The sequence below is a fragment of the Salmo salar genome, chromosome ssa20 (genome assembly GCF_905237065.1).
Source record: "Salmo salar chromosome ssa20, Ssal_v3.1, whole genome shotgun sequence".
Taxonomy (NCBI): domain Eukaryota; kingdom Metazoa; phylum Chordata; class Actinopteri; order Salmoniformes; family Salmonidae; genus Salmo; species Salmo salar.
This window is the reverse complement of record NC_059461.1, coordinates 31,620,113-31,641,723: the sequence shown is the minus strand read 5'-3', so window position 1 is coordinate 31,641,723 and position 21,611 is coordinate 31,620,113. Positions and strand designations below refer to the sequence as shown.

At 42.9% G+C, this 21,611-nt stretch overlaps 1 protein-coding gene across 4 annotated transcripts in view; it reads left to right on the top strand.

The window, feature by feature from the left end:
* LOC106580443 (solute carrier family 23 member 2) overlaps window positions 1-21,124 on the top strand; it is a 73,834-nt gene extending 52,710 nt beyond the window's left edge. For all 4 annotated transcript variants that reach the window (XM_014161512.2, XM_014161513.2, XM_014161514.2 and 1 more), the window contains 10 exons: window positions 1,042-1,130; window positions 3,751-3,821; window positions 4,467-4,648; window positions 8,476-8,596; window positions 12,206-12,362; window positions 12,494-12,641; window positions 12,829-12,934; window positions 13,497-13,764; window positions 13,887-13,982; window positions 14,973-21,124. In XM_014161512.2, the coding sequence (XP_014016987.2) occupies window positions 1,042-1,130; window positions 3,751-3,821; window positions 4,467-4,648; window positions 8,476-8,596; window positions 12,206-12,362; window positions 12,494-12,641; window positions 12,829-12,934; window positions 13,497-13,764; window positions 13,887-13,982; window positions 14,973-15,244 (1,510 nt within the window). In that variant the 3' untranslated portion in view covers window positions 15,245-21,124. The remainder of the gene's footprint in view (window positions 1-1,041; window positions 1,131-3,750; window positions 3,822-4,466; window positions 4,649-8,475; window positions 8,597-12,205; window positions 12,363-12,493; window positions 12,642-12,828; window positions 12,935-13,496; window positions 13,765-13,886; window positions 13,983-14,972) is intronic.
* Window positions 21,125-21,611: the final 487 nt, after the last annotated feature.

Here is a 21,611-nt window from a genome sequence, read left to right as displayed (position 1 = left end):
GGGTAAATTGGCGTCTGCATTTGTCACGATCTCTCGGTCTCTCACCCCCACACACACACACACACACACACACACACACACACACACACACACACACGTCAGTGACGCTGACGCTCAAATGGCCCATATTTCATTTAGAGCAAACATTCAAATACCAAGCGGCCTTTTAAAGGTGTGTAGGGTGTTTTGCCTTTCATGCCAGCGACCCGGGTTCGCTTCCCTGCCTCACCGTTCACTACATTAGTATTAGACGTGCGATAACACCTGTGAGGCCAGCGGAACACATGGCCCGGATGTGTGAGGGGGCTGAGTAGTCGACACACGGGGACGTGGTTTCCCGTTTGAACGGGGCAGTGTAGTGATCCTTGCTATTGGAGCCACATTACAATTCACACCAAGTGGCTTAACCCCATTGGTGCGATACGTAGGGTGTTTGCCTTTTACACCAGTGACCCGGGTCCGCTGCAGTACATTGATCGATTTTAATCTGGTTGGTCATCAGTTAATGATGGTGTGTCATTGCACACTGACCAGCATTCAAATCAATGCCAATTATCAGCCAGCACCTGCTCCGTTCAAACAGCGCAGCTCTGTCAGTGTCCATGCTGTTACTGTTGCCTAACCAGGGTAGACCCTGCTGCTCAATGTTCACTAGTGACATCTAGCGGACAAACAGGAGAACGGTTGCTTGCGCCACTGGAACCCACAGCTATAAAGGCCACATAACACTGGCTTAATCATCACATTACCATCATGCTATGATGACTGACTTTACACTGTTTTACCACTGACTGACACTAACAATGTTTCCATCAACTGACTGGATCGACTTAGTGATAGATCAGCGATTTTACGTGTGTGGACGTGATATACAGAACGAGATATATTGAAGAGATATACAGAATATTGTATGTCAAGTAACAATCGGTACAATGCAAGTAGAGTGAAAAGTTTCCTACTGAGCAGCGAGGTCGTGTATTGGAGGAATGTGTGCATGTGTATTCTTACTAATAGAGTAATTGTGCGGTGTTGTTGTTCCAGGCTTCCTCTGTTCCAGGCGAGTGCATTTGCCTTCCTGGCTCCCGCCAGAGCAATCCTGTCACTAGACAAGTGGAAGTGCAACGCTACAGGTAAACACACACACAAATGCATACACAGGTGTGTACACACACCCCACAAGTACCTTCATTATGACCTGGTCTCACCCTCACTCTCCTGCTCACGTGAGCTGGCATCAGTAGAGCTGACTGGAACCTCAGCTGGCATCAGATGAGTTTCTCAGGTTGGCATCAGATTAGGCTTTCAGGTTTGGTGCAAAGGTGTGTTAATGTCAGTGTTTTGGAAGAACGTTGTATTTCACTTGTCGGTGGCTTAGATTTTGTTAAACATGTACTGAACAAAAAAATATAAACGCTACATGCAACAATTTCAAAGACTTTGTGTTACAGTTCATATAAGAAAATCAGTCAATTGAAATAAATTCATTGTCCCTTAACTATGGATTTCACATGACTGGGAAAACAAATATGCATATGTTTGTCAAAGATGCCTTAACAAAAAAAACTGTCAGTATCTGGTGTGACTAGGGTTGTGGTGACCATATTACCGCCACACCGGCGGTCATGAAGGCAGTCAAATTCCACGTGACCATTTAGTCCTGGTAACTAGGCTTCCCCAAGCTATGATGCTGCTGATGGTCATTAGTAGCCTACCAAACTTGCTAACTGCCTGGTACTCAGCACTCCATTGTCCCTCTAATCACTCTTGATATCAATGCAAATCATCATTTATTTATAAAGCCCTTCTTACATCAGCTGATATCTCAAAGTGCTGTACAGAAACCCAGCCTAAAACCCCAAACAGCAAGCAATGCAGGTGTAGAAGCACGGTGGCTAGGAAAAACTCCCTAGAAATGCCAGAACCTAGGAAGAAACCTAAAGAGGAACCAGGCTATGAGGGGTGGCCAGTCCTTTTCTGGCTATGCTGGGTGGAGATTATAACAGAACCTGGCCAAGATGTTCAAATGTTCATAGATGACCAGCAGGGTCAAATAATAATCACAGTGGTTGTCGAGGGTGCAACAAGTCAGCACCTCAGGAGTAAATGTCAGTTGGCTTTTCATAGCTGACCATTCAGAGTATCTCTACCGCTCCTGCTGTCTCTAGAGAGTTGAAAACAGCAGGTCTGGGACAGGTAGCACGTCCGGTGAACAGGTCAGGGTTCCATAGCCGCAGGCAGAACAGTTGAAACTGGAGCAGTTGCACGGCCAGGTGGTCTGGGGACAGCAAGGAGTCATCAGGCCAAGTAGTCCTGATGTATGGTCCTAGGGCTCAGGTCCTCCGAATGGGAGAAAGAAAGAGAGAGAGAATTAGAGTGAGCATACTTAAATTCACACAGGACACCGGATAAGACAGGAGAAATACTCAAGATATAACAGACTGACCCTAACCCCCTGACACCCAAGCTACTGCAGCATAAATACTGGAGGCTGAGACAGGAGGGGTCGGGAGACACTGTGGCCCCATCCGACGATACCCCCGGACAGGGCCAAATAGGCAGGATATACCCCCGGACAGGGCCAAATAGGCAGGATATACCCCCACCCACTTTGCCAAAGCACAGCCCCCACACCACTAGAGGGGTATCTTCAACAACCAACTTACCATCCTGAGACAAGGCTGAGTATAGCCCACAAAGATCTCCCCCACGGCACAACCCAATGGGTAGCGCCAACCCAGACAGGAAGATCACATCAGTGACTCAACCCACTCAAGTGATGTACCCCTCCTAGGGACTACATGGAAGAGCCACCAGTAAGCTATTGACTCAGCCCCTGTAATAGGGTTAGAAGCAGAGAATCCCAGTGGAGAGAGGGGAACCGGCCAGGCAGAGACAAAAAGGGCGGTTCGTTGCTCCAGTGCCTTTCTGTTCACCTTCACACTCCTGGGCCAGACTACACTCAATCATAGGACCTATTGAAGAGATGAGTCTTCAATAAAGACTTAAAGGTTGAGACCGAGTCTGCGTCTCTCACATGGGTAGGCAGACCATTGCATAAAAATGGAGCTCTAAAGGAGAAAGCCCTGCCTCCCAGCTGTTTGCAAATGTAATCAAAAATCGAATCAAACACTTCGAGACCCCATGAGCTCATGTTGTGCAACATTTCTATAGGCTTTGCAATTGTGTGAGAAAACAGAGTGATGGCCTCTATTAAAAAGAGGAGGATCCCATATTTTTCAACTTTCCTAATATTAAGCAAATATTAAGCACATTGCTTATCTTTACAACAGGAGTATAGCCTACCTGGCTGGCATGAAAATGAACCACAGGAAAAGCATCCTCCATTCGCTATTTAAGTGCAAAGATGACATCGAGACAGGTGCATGGTAATGGTCCATTCTAAATGAAAACGAATTTGACAAATATATTATTTAGCATACAATACCATTCAAATGTTTGGACACACCTACTCATTCCAGGGTTTTTCTTTATTTTTCATATTTTCTACATTGTGTAGAATAATAGTGTAGACATCAAAACTATGAAATAACACATATATGGAATCGGGTAGTAACCAATAAAGTGTAAAATAAGTCAAAATATATTTGATTTGAGATTCTTTGAAGTAGCCACCCTTTGCCTTGATGACAGCTTTGCACACTCAGAACGATAAATGTGTTTAATCATTCTTCTCTCTTCTTTCTCTATTTTCTTTTTTTCCTCTCTTTCTCCATTATTTCTGTCCCTCAGTGGTTCCACCCATGTTCAACGAAACCGAGCTGTTCAACACTGAACACATCTGGCATCCCCGAATACGAGAGGTGAGAGGGGGAGAAGCTCTGGAATGAGAGATGGAGGGGGTGACATGGGAGATATTTTAAAAGTACCCAAACCATTACCTTGCATTAGTGTACAGAGAGAAGTCTACTCCTGTGTTCTGTGTCAGTGTTGTTCAAAGCCCATGTTAGCCCATCAGCGGCACCTAGTCACAGACTAAAACGTAGAGTAGAAAGAGTTGTAATTGATGATGCTTGTTGAGGCCTGTTGCTGTGACTCAGCCTTTGTGTGTGTGTGCGTGCACATATTATGACAGAGGCGGTTAACTCCCATTAACCTTTTTATAAGGCTTGTGTAAGTGAGTTTGGTAACCCTGTTTTGACACGTGTGTGTGTGAGGGGATAACTCAACGACGATGTCACGATGAATAGAATTAGAGACATGACATTGATAGGCTTGAGGGGGAGTAGTAATGTCATTAAACAGTCATTCATTTTACAGACTTGTTCCAGGTGTTGCGATTGCTCTTATAAAGGAAAAATAAAGATAACTTCCTCTCTATGATCACTTCTCTAAATGGAAATGATAACTGCGTATATACATTTAATTAGGGACTTTGGCACATAAAGTACTTTATTATGAAATGACATTACAAATTGTACTATTCTCTCTCTTTGCCCCCCCCCCAGATCCAGGGAGCTATCATTGTGTCGTCTCTGATAGAGGTGTGTATCGGCTTCCTGGGGCTTCCAGGGCTCCTGTTGAAATACATCGGCCCTCTGACCATCACCCCAACTGTGGCCCTCATCGGCCTTTCTGGCTTCCAGGCTGCAGGGGAGAGAGCAGGGAAACACTGGGGCATCGCCATGCTGTGAGTAGTACACTGTGGTTCTAGGCTTTCCTGACCTGATTAGTTCCCTGTACAGTTCCCAACCCTCTAAGTTTACTATACTGTCTGTTGTCTTGTTATGATGCAAGGCACATTTCTGTCAAATCGGACAACAAAATGCTATCTTATCTATCTTATGTTATATTATTAGACTGATTCCCGCCCCCAGAGGCATCCTTAAATAATCAATTACCGTAACTGCCCATTACACAGCCAGTCAGAAACCATTCCCAGTCGACACAGCTGCCCTGCAGAATGGAGGTGGGAACACAGTGATGCTCCAGACAGAGAGCTCTGGGTCACAAGGTTCAGCAGAGCTGTGTCTGCTGGTAACTGTTTCTGTCTTACGTTTAGTTATTCATTCATTTATTTTATATTTTGGTAAATTTGTCTTGCAACTCATCTCAAACAGCACAGCATCACATACAGTTCATTCGGGAAGTATTCAGACCCCTTCCCTTTTTCCAAATGTAGTTACGTTACAGCCTTATTCTAAAATGTATAAAATATTTGTTTTTCATCATCAGTCTACACACAATACCCCATAATAACAAAGCGAAAACAGGTTTTTAGAAATTTTGGCAAATGTGTAATGTATAATACCTTATGTGTATAAGTATTCAGACCCTATGATATGACATTTGAAATTGAGCTCAGGTGCATCCTGTTTCCATTGATCGTCCTTTTGCAACCTCTTGCTAGCTAGTTAGCGTAACAAATTACTAGTTAGACATTGTTCAACTTTGGGTGTGTTATTAAATCTGGAGTGCTGGACGCTCAGGCGGAGGAGTAGGGTTGATTTGAGCTTTCTGGTGCTGCTGGAAACAATTTAATTACGCTTTTTTTGCCGACGTTTACTGACACCGGCCATATTCAACGGGTGTTGAGCGGCTCGTAAATTCATTATTCTGCGCTCTGGTCTCTCAGGCGAGATGCTCTGAAATCGGAGTAGAGCCAGAGAGAATTTACGAAAGCACAACGACTATACCATTTAGCTAAGCTAAGAATGACGGGAATAATCAAGTCAATAAACGTTGAGTAGTTAGTTAACCTATAGTTAATATACTGGCACGTTTGATGTATAAGTAGCCAACTACTGTAACGTTAGGTAGGTAGCTAACATACCGGTACATACAGCTGTAATGATATGCTATGTGGTTCGTAAGAACAGCGTAGCTAGCAAATTGTCAGCCAATATAATGTGTAAGGTAAGTTATTTGAAAAGTCATTACTTTATTACAATACTCAACATTTTCTTCACATTTGTCATAATTAGTTAAAGCAATGAATTTGTATCCGCTCTCGTTCGACTTCAGCAACATATTTTCCGCCATTTTCTTGAAATCTGAAAACGATGAGAAGCCCCGCCCATTTCCTGAAGAATTGCATTATGGGACCGAAAGTACGGAAGTAGTGTCCTCTGCGTGTAAACTTAATATTTTGGCGAATTTAGTACGACATCCGGGAACTTTTGGCATACTAAACTATATCATACTATGACCAATAAGCATACTATATACTCAAATCACGTCACAAATAGTACGGTTAGTGTGGTTAGTATGAGTATTAGAAAACGGACTACCATCTGAAATGACACCCTATTGGAGGAGATGAGGAGAGTCTAGGACTACCATCTGAAATGACACCCTATTGGAGGAGATGAGAGGAGTCTAGGATTACCATCTGAAATGACACCCTATTGGAGGAGATGGGGGGAGTCTAGGACTACCATCTGAAATGACACCCTATTGGAGGAGATGAGGAGAGTCTAGGATTACCATCTGAAATAACACCCTATTGGAGGAGATGAGGAGAGTCTAGGACTACCATCTGAAATGACACCCTATTGGAAGAGATTGTTAACATGTATTACATATGGACTGTATACATGTGCTGTAACCATGTATTGTAAACATATATTGTATATGTATTGGAAACGTGCATTGGAAACATGTGTTCTACATGTATTGGAAACATGTATTGTATATGTTTTTATTTTATTTTTATTTTACCTTTATTTAACTAGGCAAGTCAGTTAAGAACAAATTCTTATTTTCAATGACGGCCTATTCTATATGTATTGGAAACATGAATTGTATATGTATTGTAAATGTGTATTGTAAACATGTGTTTTACATGTATTGTAAACATGTATTGGAAACATGTATTGGAAACATGAATTGGAAACATGTATTGGAAAGATGTATTAAAGATGTATTGTAAATGTATTGGAAACAGTACGGAGGGGGAAAAAAAGAAAAACAAAATGTATGAGATGAAATGTATGCATTCACTACTGTAAGTCGCTCTGGATAAGAGCGTCTGCTAAATGACTAAAATGGAAATGGAAATAGATGTTTCTACAACTTGATTAGAGTCCACCGGTGGTAAATTCAATTGATTGGACATGATTTGGAAAGGCACACACCTGTCTATATAAGATACCACTGACAGAGCAAAAACCAAGCCATAAGGTCAAAGGAATTGTCTGTAGAGCGCCAAGACAGTGTCGAGGCACAGATCTGGGGAAGGCTACCAAAACATTTCTGCAGCATTGAAGGTCCACAGTGGCCTCCATAATTTTTAAATTGAAGAAGTTTGGAACCACCAATACTCTTCCTAGAGCTGGCCGTTCGGCCAAACTGAGCAATCAGGGGAGAAGGGCCTTGGTCAGGAAAGTGACCAAGAACCCGATGGTCACTCTGACAGAGCTCCAGAATTCCTCTGGGGATGGGAGAACCTTCCAGAAGGACAACCATCTCTGCAGCACTCCACCAATCATGCCTTTATATGGTAGAGTGGCCAGACGCAAGCCACTCCTCAGTAAAAGGTACATGACGGCCCGCTTAGAGTTTGCCAAAAGTCACCTAAAGGACTCTGACCATGAGAAACAAGATTTTCTGGTCTGATGAAACCAAAATGTAAATCTATGGCCTGAATGCCAAGCATCACATCTGGAGGAAACCTGGTGAAACATGGTGGTGTCAGCATCATGCTGTGGGGATTTTTTGTAGCTGCAGAGACTGGGAGACTAGTCAGGATCGAGGGAAAGCTGTAGTACAAAGAGATCCTTGATGAAAATCTGCTCCAGAGCGCTCAGGAGCTCAGACTGGGGCGAAGGTTCACCTTCCAACAGGACAACGTCCCTAAGCACACAGCTAAGACAACGCAGGAGTGGCTTCGGGACAAGCCTCAATGTCCTTGAGTGGCCCAGCCAGAGCCCGGACTTGAACCCGATCAAACGTCTCTGGTGAGACCTGAAAATAGCTGTGCAGCAATGCTCCCCATCCAACCTGAAAGAGCTTGAGAGGATCTGCAGAGAAGAATGGGAGAAACTCCCCAAATACAGATGTGGCCAGGCTTGTAGCGTCATACCCAAGAAGACTCTAGGCTGTAATCGCTGTCAAAGGTGCTTCAACAAAGTACTGAGTAAAGGGTCTGAATACTTATGTAAATGTAATATTTCAGTTTTATACATTTTCTTAATCAATTAGCAAAAATTTCTAAAAACTAGTTTTTGCTTTCTCATTATTGGGTAATGTGTGTAGATTGATGAGGGGAAAAAACAACATTTTAGAATAAGGCAGTATTGTAACAAAATGTGGAAAAAGTGAAGCTTCTTTGTAACTTCTTTGAGTTATCAATTAATTGATTTTATTGTCTCTTTTGAGAATGAAACCTTTGGATCCAGAGGTCTTTATGGCAGTCTTTATAGGAGGGTTATTGCTTCTTTTTACAAATGTTTAACCGTTCTACAGACCCTTGGCTGCTGTATTTCTTACTTGTGAGCTCTCTCTGTCTCTCTGTAGGACTATATTCCTGGTGTTGTTGTTCTCTCAGTATGCGAGGAACGTACAGCTTCCTCTGCCCATCTACAAGGCTAAGAAAGGATGGACCTCTTATAGATTACAGCTCTTCAAGATGTTCCCTGTGAGTACCCTCGCGCACATTGATATATATATACATACACACACACACACACACACTGATGCCCACAGAACAATTGAGAAATTCACAAGCAGGGGCACACGTGAGCGCACAAACACACACCTAGACACACATCACTTCTCCTGGAACAGTGTGTTCTTTGATCTGTCACGGATCAAGTGAGGTCAGACCAATGGGTACACACTCCTCCATCCTCCCATTACTTGTTGAGTCCTGCTTTTCTAATATTATTCACCTCCCCTGTAGGGCTGGGCGATATGACAAGATATATATATACTGCTCAAGAAAATAAAGGGAACACTAAAATAACACATCCTAGATCTGAATGAATGAAATAATCTTATTAAATACTTTTTTCTTTACATAGTTGAATGTGCTGACAACAAAATCACACAAAAATAATCAATGGAAATCCAATTTATCAACCCATGGAGGTCTGGATTTGGAGTCACACTCAAAATTAAAGTGGAAAACCACACTACAGGCTGATCCAACTTTGATGTAATGTCCTTAAAATAAGTCAAAATGAGGCTCAGTAGTGTGTGTGGCCTCCACGTGCCTGTATGACCTCCCTACAACGCCTGGGCATGCTCCTGATGAGGTGGCGGATGGTCTCCTGAGGGATCTCCTCCCAGACCTGGACTAAAGCATCCGCCAACTCCTGGACAGTCTGTGGTGCAACGTGGCGTTGGTGGATGGAGCGAGACATGGTGTCCCAGATGTGATCAATTGGATTCAGGTCTGGGGAACGGGTGGGCCAGTCCATAGCATCAATGCCTTCCTCTTGCAGGGACTGCTGACACACTCCAGCCACATGAGGTCTAGCATTGTCTTGCATTAGGAGGAACCCAGGGCCAACCGCACCAGCATATGGTCTCACAAGGGGTCTGAGGATCTCATCTCGGTACCTAATGGCAGTCAGGCTACCTCTGGCGAGGGCTGTGCGGCCCCCCAAAGAAATGCCACCCCACACCATGACTGACCCACCGCCAAACCGGTCATGCTGGAGGATGTTGCAGGCAGCAGAACGTTCTCCACGGCGTCTCCAGACTCTGTCACGTCTGTCACATGTGCTCAGTGTGAACCTGCTTTCATCTGTGAAGAGCACAGGGCGCCAGTGGCGAATTGCCAATCTTGGTGTTCTCTGGCAAATGCCAAACGTCCTGCACGGTGTTGGGCTGTAAGCACAACCCCCACCTGTGAACGTCAGGCCCTCATACCACCCTCATGGAGTCTGTTTCTGACCGTTTGAGCAGACACATGGACATTTGTGGCCTGCTGGAGGTCATTTTGCAGGGCTCTGGCAGTGCTCCTCCTGCTCCTCCTTGCACAAAGGTGGAGGTAGCGGTCCTGCTGCTGGGTTGTTGCCCTCCTACGGCCTCCTCCACGTCTCTTGATGTACTGGCCTGTCTCCTGGTAGCGCCTCCATGCTCTGGACACTACGCTGACAGACACCGCAAACCTTCTTGCCACAGCTCGCATTGATGTGCCATCCTGGATGAGCTGCACTACCTGAGCCACTTGTGTGGGTTGTAGACTCCTTCTCATGCTACCACTAGAGTGAAAGCACCGCCAGCAGTGTGTGTGTTTTATTTATATATTTATATATATTACAGTTGAAGTCTTAGCCAAATACATATAAACTCAGTTTCACAATTCCTGACATTTAATCCTAGTAAAAATTCCCTGTCTTAGGTCAGTTAGGATCACCACTTTATTTTAAGAATGTGAAATGTCAGAATAAATGTAGAGAATGAATTATTTCTTTCATCACATTCTCAGTGGGTCAGAAGTTTACATACACTCAATTAGTATTTGGTAGCATTGCCTTTAAATTGTTTCACTTGGGTCAAATGTTTCGGGTAGGCTTACGCAAGCTTCCCACAATAAGTTGGGTGAATTTTGTCCCATTCCTCCTGACAGAGCTGGTGTAACTAAGTCAGGTTTGTAGGCCTCCTTGCTCGCACACGCCTTTTCAGTTCTGCCCACAAATGTTCTATAGGATTGAGGTCAGGGCTTTGTGATGGCCACTCCAATACCTTGACTTTGTTGTCCTTAAGCCATATTGCCACAACTTTGGAAGTATGCTTGGGGTCATTGTCCATTTGGAAGACCCATTTGCGACCAAGCTTTAACTTCCTGACTGATGTTTTGAGATTTTGCTTGAATATATCCACATAATTTTCCTACCTCATGACACCATCTATTTTGTGAAGTGCACCAGTCCCTCCTGCAGCAAAGCACCCCCACAACATGATGCTGCCACCCCCGTGCTTCACGGTTGGGATGGTGTTCTTCAACATGCAAGCCTCCCCCTTTTTCCTCCAAACATAACAATGGTAATTTGGGTCATTTGGGTATGAAACGTCTGACACAGACCAGAAAACCGTCCTCTGCAAAATATGCCGCAGGCCGGTCCCGACAACAGGCTCAAACACCACTAACCTCTTTTACCACCTACGCAAGAATCATGTGAAACAGTACGGAGAGAGTCTACGGGTGAGACCTAAAAAAGTAAAGTCGAGTGCTCAAAACAAACCCTCAACTCAGACGTTGCAAGAGGCTTTTGCCCGCAGCACACCATATGGCAAAGAATCACGAAAATGGAACTTACATCTGCAAAGACATGGCCCCAATTTACACGTTCGAGAAACGGGGGTTTGGTGAGTTGGTGTTAACACTCGACCCATGGTACCAAGTGCAAATTCATATGTGACACGTATTAATGCCAAAATAACATGCAAAACAGGGAAGCCCCCCCCCAAAATATATATTTATTTTGTTTGCAACTATAGTTGAAGTGTTTTCTATTTACCTTTTTAGATTTTATAGATTCAAATGTTATATTTTGATACATGCTTAATTGACCATTTGCACAAAGGTTCTAAATAAAAGGAGAAATAATCAAATATGAGTAAGTACCTTTTATTTTAGTTTAATTCAACATGTAATAAGAAATAGGCCTTTACATGTGGTCATTTTATATAAACTATTTAATCATTGAATTTACAGAAAATGTGCTATATTGTGATATGTATCGTTATCGGGATATGAAATGAGCTATATCGGGATATGAGATTTTGGCCATATCACCCAGCCCTACTCCCCTGTCTCCTCCCTCCCCATTCCTCTTCATAAGATCTGAAATGATTGTCTCCTATGGTGCGTCTCTCCCCCCTGCTGGTCATTTGATGTCATGATAGTCACCATTACAAGCAAAGAATCCTTTCCAGTGTTTACTGTTACATTACACTCACTCTAATAAAGCCATCTTCATCATGCTCTCTCCCTGTCTCATTAAAGTTTAACTCTTATGTTACTATTTACTTTAAGAATGTAAGAGAATAGAGTTTTTCAAATTATGATAAAATGTTAAAAGCACCCTGAAGTAGCATTCCTCCAAAGGTCTACTATTTATGAAGCTGCTCTTTACTGTTGAACTGGTGACCTCACAACTCTCCCATACTTGAATAAAGTAATCATCATCACTCTGCTACAGTTTATTATGGTGCTCTTCAGTGTAACTCACCAGGACATACTGTGTGTGTTTCTCTGCGTGATTTAACAGTCATGTTTAACCCTCCCCCTCAGATCATCATGGCCATCCTGGTGTCATGGCTGATCTGTTTCATCTTCACTGTAACCAACGTTTTCCCGCCTGAGAAAGACAAGTACGGTTACTACGCCCGCACTGACGCACGCCAGGGGATACTGGCAGCTGCACCTTGGTTCAAGATCCCCTACCCCTGTGAGTTACCCTCCTTATGTTGTTCAACCTCGCCCCTAGCTAAGTCAAAACTCTTGATAAGAGCATTCAACAGGTTTGTAGCTTCCTCAAATCTAGAATGTTGTGTGTTGAGTTTGTGTTTTTACCCATAGTTCAGTGGGGTGTTCCTACGGTAACAGCGGCAGGGGTGATAGGTATGTTCAGTGCCGTGGTCGCTAGCATCATCGAGTCCATCGGGGACTACTACGCCTGTGCCCGACTCTCCTGTGCCCCCCAACCCCCTGTTCACGCCATCAACAGGTACCTGACCTTGCTCGCATAGGTCCTTGCCTAATGCACATCATAGAAAGGGTTTGCTGTAAAAGTACCATAAATCTGTTTAAATCACGCAGACAATGGTTTGAATCGTGACTTGATCTGTGTGTGTGTACCTGTAACTACCTGTCAAAACAGATACAAAAACTTTTTTCTGTTTTTCTCTCTCTAGGGGTATATTTATGGAAGGTCTGTCCTGCGTGTTGGATGGGCTGATGGGGACAGGAAACGGCTCTACTTCCTCCAGTCCTAATATAGGCGTGCTGGGCATCACTAAGGTAACCGTCACACATCAACAGAGAGTCCCACTACGTGTTCTATACAAATATTACATATTTATGTTTTAATTGAGGGGGTTCAATTCATCTAGTTCATGTAGGCATTTTATTTTTAATCGGACAGTTATGTTGGCTCAAAACAAAAGTGACTTAATTAACCATCTGTAGTAATTAGTAGGTTTCTGTGTTTTCCCATGCGAAAGTGATTCCTTCTGCTAAAAACACTATCTGCCTTCCCAATGAAAACTAGTTTGAAAATTCAAACATACATTTTATAGAAAAGAGATGTTTGTTTCTGGACGATGCACAATGCTGCCTTGTTGACATCATGACGGAGCGGCGCAGATTACTGTTTCATTTGAGAACGGCGCAGCTCCATCCCTGCTTTCACCCGATGATGTGACAGGCCATTGACAGTTCATCCCATGTCAGAATAAAAAACCTCCTCACTGACTTGTAATCTGCTTGGATCTTATTGGCTCTGTAGAGTGGGACAGTTTTATTCTTCCTGATATCCTTTGATTCGCTCTCACTCCCTGCTGCTCTCTGATTGGTCCTCCAGGTAGGCAGCCGACGTGTGATCCAGTACGGTGCTGCTATGATGCTGCTGCTAGGGCTGGTGGGTAAATTCAGTGCATTGTTCGCCTCCCTGCCTGACCCTGTCCTGGGGGCGCTGTTCTGTACCCTGTTTGGGATGATCACAGCTGTGGGACTGTCCAACCTGCAGTTTGTAGACCTCAACTCCTCCAGGAACCTCTTTGTTTTGGGCTTCTCCATCTTCTTTGGCCTGGTGCTGCCCAGCTATCTCAAACAGAACCCTCTGGTCACTGGTGAGTAGAAGACAAGTTAGAGTGCACCACATAATTAGCTCAATGGCCTACTCCTTCAGTGTTCTCACACATTATAAAAGGACTGGGTAGCTCTCTGAACCCTCTCTTTCCCTGTCTCTCAGGTATAGTGTCGCTAGACCAGGTGTTGAACGTGCTCCTGACCACAGCCATGTTCGTAGGGGGGTCAGTGGCATTTGTGCTGGACAACACTATCCCTGGTGAGTAGACTGTGCTATCACGCTCACCGTTAGTTATAACACTATTGCTGCTGAGTAGACTGTGCTATCACTGTTAATTATAACACTATCCCTGCTGAGTAGATTGGACTGTCGCTGTTAGTTAAAACTTCATCAGGATCGGTGTCCCTTCCACAGGACGGTTGAGCTAACGTAGGCTAATGCAATTAGCATGAGGTTGTAAGTAACAAGAAAATTTCCCAGGACATAGACATATCTGATATTGGCAGAAAGCTTAAATTCTTGTTAATCTAACTGCACTGTCCAATTTAGAGTAGCTATTAGTGAAAGAATACCATGCTATTGTTTTAGGAGAGGGCACAATTTTGAACATGAAAAGTTATTAATAAACAAATTAGGCACATTTGGGCAGTCTTGATACATAACAGAAATAAAATGGTTCATTGGATCAGTCAAACATGTTGCACATACACTGAAATCTGGTGGCCAAAATCTAAATTGCACCTGGGCTGGAACAATACGTTATGGTCTTTCTCTTGCATTTCAAAGGTGATGGAACAGAAAAATACAAAAGAACAGTTGGATTTTTCTTTGTATTATCTGTTACCAGATTATTTGTGTTATATTCTCCTACATTCCTTTCACATTTCCACAAGCTTCAAAGTGTTTCCTTTCAAATGGTGCCAAGAATATGCATATCCTTGCTTCAGGTCCTGAACTACAGGCAGTTAGATTTGGGTATGTCATTGAAAAAGCGGGCGGATCCTTAAGATCCTGCTGAGTAGACTGGACTGTCAGTGCTAGTTAAAACACTATCCCTGCTGAGTAGACTGGACTGTTAGTTAAAACACTATCCCTGCTGAGTAGACTGGACTGTTAGTTAAAACACTATATATCCCTTGTGATTGTATTTACAGATAGGACAAGGATATCACAAACTGTTGCCTTCTCCAATTGCTCACAACCTCTTCCTCTTTTCTTTCTCCTTTGTCTCTCCTTTCCTCTTGTCAGGTACCAAGGAGGAGCGAGGGATCGGGAAGTTGAAGCGAGGGTCGGGACCCAGTGCTGCGGAGCTGGAGGGGATGAGAACCTACGACCTCCCGTTTGGCATGGACTTCCTCCGTCGTCACACCATCTTCCAGTACTTCCCCATCAGCCCCACCTTCAGTGGCTACCAGTGGAGCGCAATCCGCAAGGCCTGCAGACGTAGGGGTGGACGTGGGGAGGCAGGGAAGGCAGCAGAGATGGAGAGAGTCACAGAACCAGGGGAGAGCGGGGTATAGCAGACGGGTAGAAACGGGGTGGAGGGGAGGGGGAAGGGATGGAGCTTGGAACCATGGAAGGGAGGAGAGGGATGGAAGGGAGGGGTGGAGTTTTTGGGTTGCGTCAGTGCAGTGTGACATGCTCAACCCTGTCTGTGTGTCTGTAGAACTCCCTGTTTATGCCCTATCATGCTGTTATCAGCATGTTATAACAGGTGACATTAGAGTGTTATAATGTCCTTATAGAGGAGGGTTCAGGTGGAGTTGCAACACTCTCTGGCTCTCGTCTCTACCTAGTATGTGTGCATAAGAGCCGTGTATTAGACAGCCCCTTTATTGAGGTCCCTGTCTTCCTAATACAGTATTTCTACTGGGTCGTCAAGTTAAAGCACTTATTTTCAAGGTCAACCTGTCTACATTCATTCCAAGAAATAAAAGGTTTCTTCTCAGCCGTTGAACCAAAATACTCTTAATATATTACACTCCCAGGGGCTCTGCGTGAGTGTGTGTATGCCCACCCATGACATTGTGATGGGGTTGTGTGTGTCACTTGCGCTGGCGCATTCCCTGTTTAAGGACAGAGATGGACAGATGGATGGACAGTATCTCATTTACAACAAACGTTTTAAAGCTGAATCATTGACACCTTACAGACCCAATGAAAATCAGACGAAGCTAGTCAGCCCTGTTTAGCAAACCTACACTGCCCGCGGTGGTTATGGGAAATGTAGTCCTGTTGAAAGGGAACTGGATGAAAGTTGGAGAGGCTTGATGCAAATTCACATTACACTAATAATTTGCCTGCACACTACATTTACACATGCACACTAGCAAGCACAAGCTTAATGGCATGCAGATAGGCAAGGTCATGCAGATAGTGTAGATGCAAGTGGCTTGTCAAATGGCAGACCTTAGCCGTGCAAAGTGATTGATCTTCGTTTCGCACTATTAGTCGCAAGAGTTAATGCACAGAATCTTAGCTGAAACCTGCTCCTCTAGTTGGCTTCTACCCACATAACATGGCCACACTTCAAACACAACAGACCAGACAATGTCATCCACTGGACGAAGGGCCCTCAGTCCTGTAACCCTAGACACTTCTCCTAGTGCCCTAGTCCTAGACACTTCTCCTAGTGCCCTAGTCCTAGACACTTCTCGTATCACCCTAGACACTTCTCGTATCACCCTAGACACTTCTCGTATCGCCCTAGTCCTAGACATTTCTAAATGACCTCTCATAGATCTGAAGGAGAATGGATGTCAGTATCCTGGTAAAAGCTCCTTCTAGCTCTCTAAAGGGCTAGTTACATTTACATTTTAGTCATTTAGCAGACGCACTTATCCAGAGTGACTTACAGTAGTGAATGCATACATTTCATACATTTGTTTTTTTTCCCGTACTGGTCCCCCGTGGGAATCGAACCCACAACCCTGGCGTTGCAAACACCATGCTCTACCAACTGAGCCACACGGGACCCTAGTACCACTGATTACACTGGTCTGTTTCTTTCAATCCAGCAGTTGCCATGAAGAAGTGTCTAGGCCAGGGGTAAGAGCTAGGGCTGTGGACGAGGGCTTGATTTAGGACTGGGAATGTTGATGTTCACCCAGTCAGCTTGCAAGCCTTACTGTGTCAGTATTATCTTTAGCATCGTTAACACATGCCACCAAAACCAGCTCTCTCCTGAACGCATACACCCTCAGCCAGCTGCTGTTATTACAACTGGAATTAATACGGCATTTGAAGGTTGACTTATAAACTGCTTATAAGCCATTATTGCATAATTGAATTAGTATTAACTGCTTACAAGTCATTGTTGTAAGATTTATTAACATGTATTACCTGTAAGGACCTATAATCATGAAAAACAGACTATACAATGTAATAGTTAACAAACTGTAACAATGTTCATGAGCAGTTCATAAGGACACTTTCAAAAACTTTTTCAAATTTGTACTTTGTTTAGAGAGGCTACACCGATGTAGCGCGAAGCAGAATGCACTTGGTTAGCTAGTTGTGCGATCACAATGTAGTTTTTGAAATGCAGACCTTTTTCTATCTCACTGATGTCCTTCATTTTGTTATTGTGTTCGATTCATACTTAGTCTAGTGTTCTGTAGTGTTTGTGAGCACATTCATGGTGGTATAGGTGGTGTGACCACTGCCCAGGCCACAACCCAAGTGAAAATCATGCTATGATAAAGGCTTACATGCAGAGTCACACCAGTGCATGGTTTACAAAGGAAGGAAATGGAGAGACGCTCCACAGATTTAGCTAGGGAAATTACCAGAAAGATGCTTTGAAATCTTTTGTACCCAGATGCCTGACAAAGTGAGAGAAAAGAGGTGATTTTTATAGTACCAACCCCCTATCCCCCCACCCCCAATCCCCTCTACATCACTCACCTGCCTCACCCTCCCTTCTTCCATCCTCACATCAACTGTAGGAATCTGCACCTCAACTTCAAATACAACTTTATTTATAGTTCCTGTAACATACAGTACAGGTCACACCTCACAAGTTGAATGTCCTCTAATGACTGACTACACATTCAGTGGACCAGTAAATATCATTCTAAAGACTATTGCCAGGTAGTGCTCCCTGACTGTGTGTGTTCACATGTTTCAGAGCTGGGGTCAAGTTCAGGTCAAGAATTCAAAAACTGAGTGTGCGTCAGAAATGGCACCCTATTCCCTATATAGTGCACTGTACTACATAGAGAATAGAGTGCCATTTGCGACACAATGAGTGTGATTGACATGGAGATGACCCTCTGGAACCTCTGCTATGTGTGTCTGGACTGGAGCGCTGTGTTTTACTATGTGAGCCGTCATCTATAGAAAAGCCATGGTTGATTGTTGAGGTAGGGTTGAATTGGGAGTCCTTCTGGCCAGTATAGTTGTCTATTATAAGACTACATAACATAGTTGACTTAAAAAGATGCACAGATATGCATGATTGTGATCTTTGCAGAACCAAAATGCAAAAGAAGCACCTGTCCTTTCTTCATTCTTTCTCATCAACTATTTCTCTTACTCTTCGCTGCACCAAAACAATGAGCGGCGATAGTCACTGGTTCAGACATGTAGAAATGTAAACCATTTTAAGTAACATTTCAGATTGACTTGGATTTATCTCGTTTGTTGTTTTATTTATTTATGATTAGTAAGAAAGTCAGTGTTTAGTGGAATGTATGTGAAGCCAATTTGTGTGCCTTATGCACATTGTCAGAAAGACATTTATCAGTTTTGAGTTTACTTGTTAGTTTACTGGCCCTATTAGAATGTTATTCAGATTTTCCACTGAGATACTGATATTGTTAGTCCCCACAGGCAGCAGGTTAAAGTTACCTTTGGATACTGATCACAGATCAGTTTAGTGTTTTCTCCCTTAATGAGTATGGTTAGAATTTGTTGTGACTGGTCCTATATCTGTGCCTAAGGACATCTTATACAACAAGCTCTATGGAGGGAGAGGCTCCAGCATGTACTCTTAGAACCTGGACAGAGAAAAGCAACATTCTTACCAAAATCATATAATCACACAAGGTGCTCTTACAATAAGTCATTCCATGCATGTTATATTTTTATGAAAACCCTTTTGAACTGGACATGGCTCAGTTAGGGACCCGGGGGGGGGAGAGTGAAGAGGTTGAAGAGAGGGCAGTCTAGAACAGGGGCTCTCAAACTTTTTAGGTCTTGGGACCCCTTTTGTGATGTCAAATTTATCAGGGACCCCCCTCATAATCAGATCACAACTCGAGTGAGCTGAAAATTTGCATACAAGGAAGAACCAAATCTTGAACCCTGGAAAGGAACAGTTTAAAGGCCCATCTCTTGGCATCAGAGAGAAAATGTTGCAGTTTTTCAAGCAAATTTCCTGCAGTTCTACACATTTTGTCACGGGGAAGAGATTTTTTTGTTGCAGCTTTAAAGCTAATATCCTGCAATTCTAAACATGTTGCCATGAAGCATGTTTTTTGCTGCAGTTTTAAAGCTTAAATTACAGTGCATTTATATATATATATTTTTTTTTTAAATCATTTTTGGGAATAAAAGGAAGTAATTGATTTGAACAAATCTACTGTGGATACCAATATTCCTGTGAGCCTTCCAAACCCATGTTGCCAAGGGTTAAGAACATAAATTATATATTAATGTTACATTTTATTATATTGTATTACACCCTCAACTTATTCCATGGATCACTTGGCCAAAATGTGTTTAATCTGTTAGTAATATTCATTAAAAAAATCAATTTTTTAAAATATTTAGTTTCATATGTTTTGAAATCTGTCCACAGACCCCTTGCAGTGCCGCCGGTCCCCACTTTGAGAACCCCTGGTCTAGAAGACCTGTTCTAATAGCAGGGTTCTGAGAACACCTTGAACATTTTGCTCTAAACAGACTAACTATAGAAGAGGGTAGTCAATGGTTTTGTACTGCAGCATGCTTGATTCTGCTTAGATGGTGTTGTGACACAGTTTACCCAGTGAGAAAGTGTTCCCTTGTGGCTTCACAGGCCATACTGCCTTTCTGTGCTCCGTAGAGCTAGGAACAGGGGATACGATAGATGTAATAGACCAAACCTTCAACTTGCTGTCTTTTGAAAGGGGGATGGGGAGTGGGACAGGAGGGGTGTATTCTGCCACTTCTTGTGGTGAAATAACTTTGTACACACACATGCATATTCTATAATGCAATTTCTATGACATCACCACACGCTAATGCAACTAGCAGAGATTTTTCCGTTGTTTCCTTCCCCCTTCTCATCGCTTCCTCATCATCCTCCAACCCCTCCCCTCAACACCTGCAGTGCAGATATGGTGTTAGTGTCCTCTCCGTTTTAGTGTACCTGTATTCTCTATTGAAATCTCGATGTTGTTGAATGCAGGAATAGACACTGGTTGGCCACCTTTAGAGTCTTTGGATCCAGGGCAAGGCTCACTGATCTAAGGTCAGTTTTGCATTCCTCCTGACTAATAGTTAATGTTAGGATTTGGAGTGAGTAAACTGTTCCTAGATCGGTGTCAAAGGGCATCTTCCACCCAAAGTGCTGATCGGTACTTAGCTTGTTTTGACTTTAAAGATATATATTTAGTTTGTATTGCATGGACCTCCTTGGTGCTGATAGAATCTTCTCACAGCATGGATAGTTTTTTTTTTTTTTACAGAATTATACACCTAAAACTATGTTAAATAATACTACAATAGAAACCAGGGGTACATCTGAAATGGTTTACTATTTCCCATGTAGAGCACCACTGACTCTGGAAAGTAGCGCACTAGGGGAGTAGGGTGTCATTTGAGCTCAGCCCATAGCTCACCTCATTTGAAGCCAATGCCTCACCTCTGCATGTGCTTTCTCACTCAAGGTCAGGAGGTGTATGACACAAAGAAATCTATCCCTTTCAGTTATTTTGAAGGGGAAGCTACCTGAAGAATATGCTTTTTGTCCATCTCGTGTTTTATCTTTTCCAATGTTTTTCTTGTTTTTTTTATACATTTTTGTTTTTACAAAGCAATGTTTGTAAGAAAATAAATCATGCCTTTTAATCTTAAATTGTCATGCTGCAATGCGCACCATTTTTGTTACATTTTTATTTAATAAAAAAAAAGAAAATGCATTTTTGTTTCTATTTCAAATCTGTAGTTTGGTGGAATACTTTTGCTAGCTGGACATTTTTTCATAATGTATTTTTCTAACATTGCTTCCTGTTATCAAGTTAATATAGTATCAGTACAAATTGAGGGAGCTGACTTTAGATGTATAAATATATATTGAATTGAGTACAATGTGCTAAGAAACTTCTGGACCAGGCATTGTGTATACTAACAGTAGCAACAAAATGTTATATTCTTTGTTCCTAAAGCTATTTAATAAGATGTTACAGAATTAATCATGTCTATTGTCTTTTTTGTTAGTAGAGCTAAAATAGATTTTGTTTCGAACTTTATTTTATTCTACCCCTTTATTCTACCCTTTAAAGACACGGCCTACTGCACAACAACCACATATCTAGTCTCAATAGTTAATTGGTAAACATTTTTAGATTGTTCTGTCTCCCTCTTTCTCTGTCTGACAGGGAGTGTTCATGGCAGAGAGATTAAGCATATTGCTGTCTGGTAATATCACGCTCTCAGCCATTCTCTATTCATTGACGTCAGATATTAAGCCCTGGAGCTGAATGGCGCAAAGAGAGCAGATGTTACCGAAGAGATTACAGTGGGACACAGAGCAGAGAGGAGAGCACCGCTAATGTCTCCTACTTTAAAAATATAATATTGTCAAACTATGTTGAGAAATAAGTGATTACCATACAACCCCATATGACACATCAGTCATACTACATTAACATTTCTTTAGGGATAACTTGACCTAGACCG